The following is a 1,605-nucleotide window of genomic DNA, read 5'->3' on the forward strand; positions in this document are numbered from 1 at the left end:
AATAAATAATTTAATAAACAAAAGCTTCTTCCAACACCTGCTCAGTTTACAACCACTGTTTTATGTCCTATTAGACATATACCACAGTCAAACAAACACAAGGCATTGCTTTAATTATTCTAGACCTCCCAGAAGTCGGGATGCTGTAAGGCAGTTAAAATAAATGAATGGCTGGGTAGATGTCAGTTCTCAGCCGTCTGCTGCAGGCTGTTGTTGATGGCTGATAAGGTCCGACTGGCTCCCTGCAGCTCCATACTGAGCTGACTGCTCCTCTCCAGCACCTCAGACAGCTCCTGTAAATTGGCCTCCATCCCATGGCCATGCTCCTCATAGCTGCTGAACATCTGCTCCTTCACCTGCTGGCACACCTCACTCACCTGGAGAGGAACCCACATGCGCATATACACACTAGTCACAGTCACACTCCACATAAACATTAAACTAGACTTGTAATCTTTTTTAACTACAAAAAAATATGACCATGTACTTTTTACTCAACAGTAGGACAGTGATACCTTATTCATTAACTTGTTCTCAAAGGTGGTCATGATTTCCTGGTCCATGGCTCGGCTCTGGTTTATTCTCTCTATCAGATCCTGGGCCTTCTTCCCTATCTCCTCTATCGTTGAACTGAGAGCAGTCGTAGCCTCCTCACCTGGGAGCTCGCTGGAAGTACTGTTGTGTACGTCACGTCTATTGGAGATGTTTGAAATGTCGATGCCGGAGTCCTCACTTCCATAACAAAATAAACGTTAAATACTTAACAGAACACATAATGAATAATACTTTAAACCCAGTAACTCCATACCTTTGCTGTCCATGGCTTTCGTCCAGTGTCACAAACGAAAATGTCTCATCAGGGATGTCCTGGTCTGGCCCATGTCCTTGTTCAGGGTCCTAAGGATACAGGGACAAATGTCAATCAAACCATAACATTTTCTGATCTGTCCAGTATACATTGAAAAAGTGTACAGTTGTCAAAAATAAGTAGCAAAGGATTCACAGGTGCAAGATATCAGTCATTCAGAGTTGAGCTGGACAGTCTCATATTTTCCTTAATTTACCTTGGGTGATGAGGGATGATGATGACCAGGTTTTGGTGTAGACTGAAAGGTAGGGGCTGGCTTTCCAAAGAAGAGCTGGGACATTTTCTATGAGCAAAATGTTGCATAGGAAAAATAAATGCAACCGATATGGAAGTTAGCTAATTCTGTAACAACTCAACCAAAACCACTTTCTCTAACCTTCTCTGACTCAGCTACTTTAACGTTAATAGTTACATTGGGCTATGCTGGCCAGCTAGCCTAGCTAGGCATAAAGCTAACCCCTCAGTCTGATCTGATCATGACAAAACCAAATAGGTATCCAGTCTCGAGTTTTGTCAAGGGTAAATGGTGGCAACCAAAATATTAGGAATATTTAGCGAAACTCCATTGGAAACAACAAAATACTGTTGCTGGCTACTTACCCCCCAAAATAATATTATTCAGTTGCACTGTGTCATAAAAGTTTTCGTCAGAAATGTCTGGCCACCTCGAAAATTGCGCGCGAAAAACGGGTTCTGGAGGACACGTGCTGTGAACTGGTCGTTTGTTCAATTAGTGT

General features: G+C 42.5%; 1 protein-coding gene across 1 annotated transcript; it reads right to left on the reverse strand.

Moving 5' to 3' along the window:
* Positions 1–1,148, reverse strand: syce2 (synaptonemal complex central element protein 2). Its single transcript, XM_038990718.1, has 4 exons — positions 1,065–1,148; positions 809–897; positions 516–732; positions 1–377 (listed from the first exon to the last, which is right to left on the reverse strand). Exons 1-4 carry the CDS (start codon positions 1,146–1,148, stop codon positions 183–185), a joined length of 585 nt encoding a protein of 194 aa, XP_038846646.1. The 3' UTR covers positions 1–182.
* Positions 1,149–1,605: the final 457 nt, after the last annotated feature.

This window comes from Salvelinus namaycush, chromosome 4 (assembly GCF_016432855.1).
Source record: "Salvelinus namaycush isolate Seneca chromosome 4, SaNama_1.0, whole genome shotgun sequence".
Classification (NCBI taxonomy): Eukaryota; Metazoa; Chordata; class Actinopteri; order Salmoniformes; family Salmonidae; genus Salvelinus; species Salvelinus namaycush.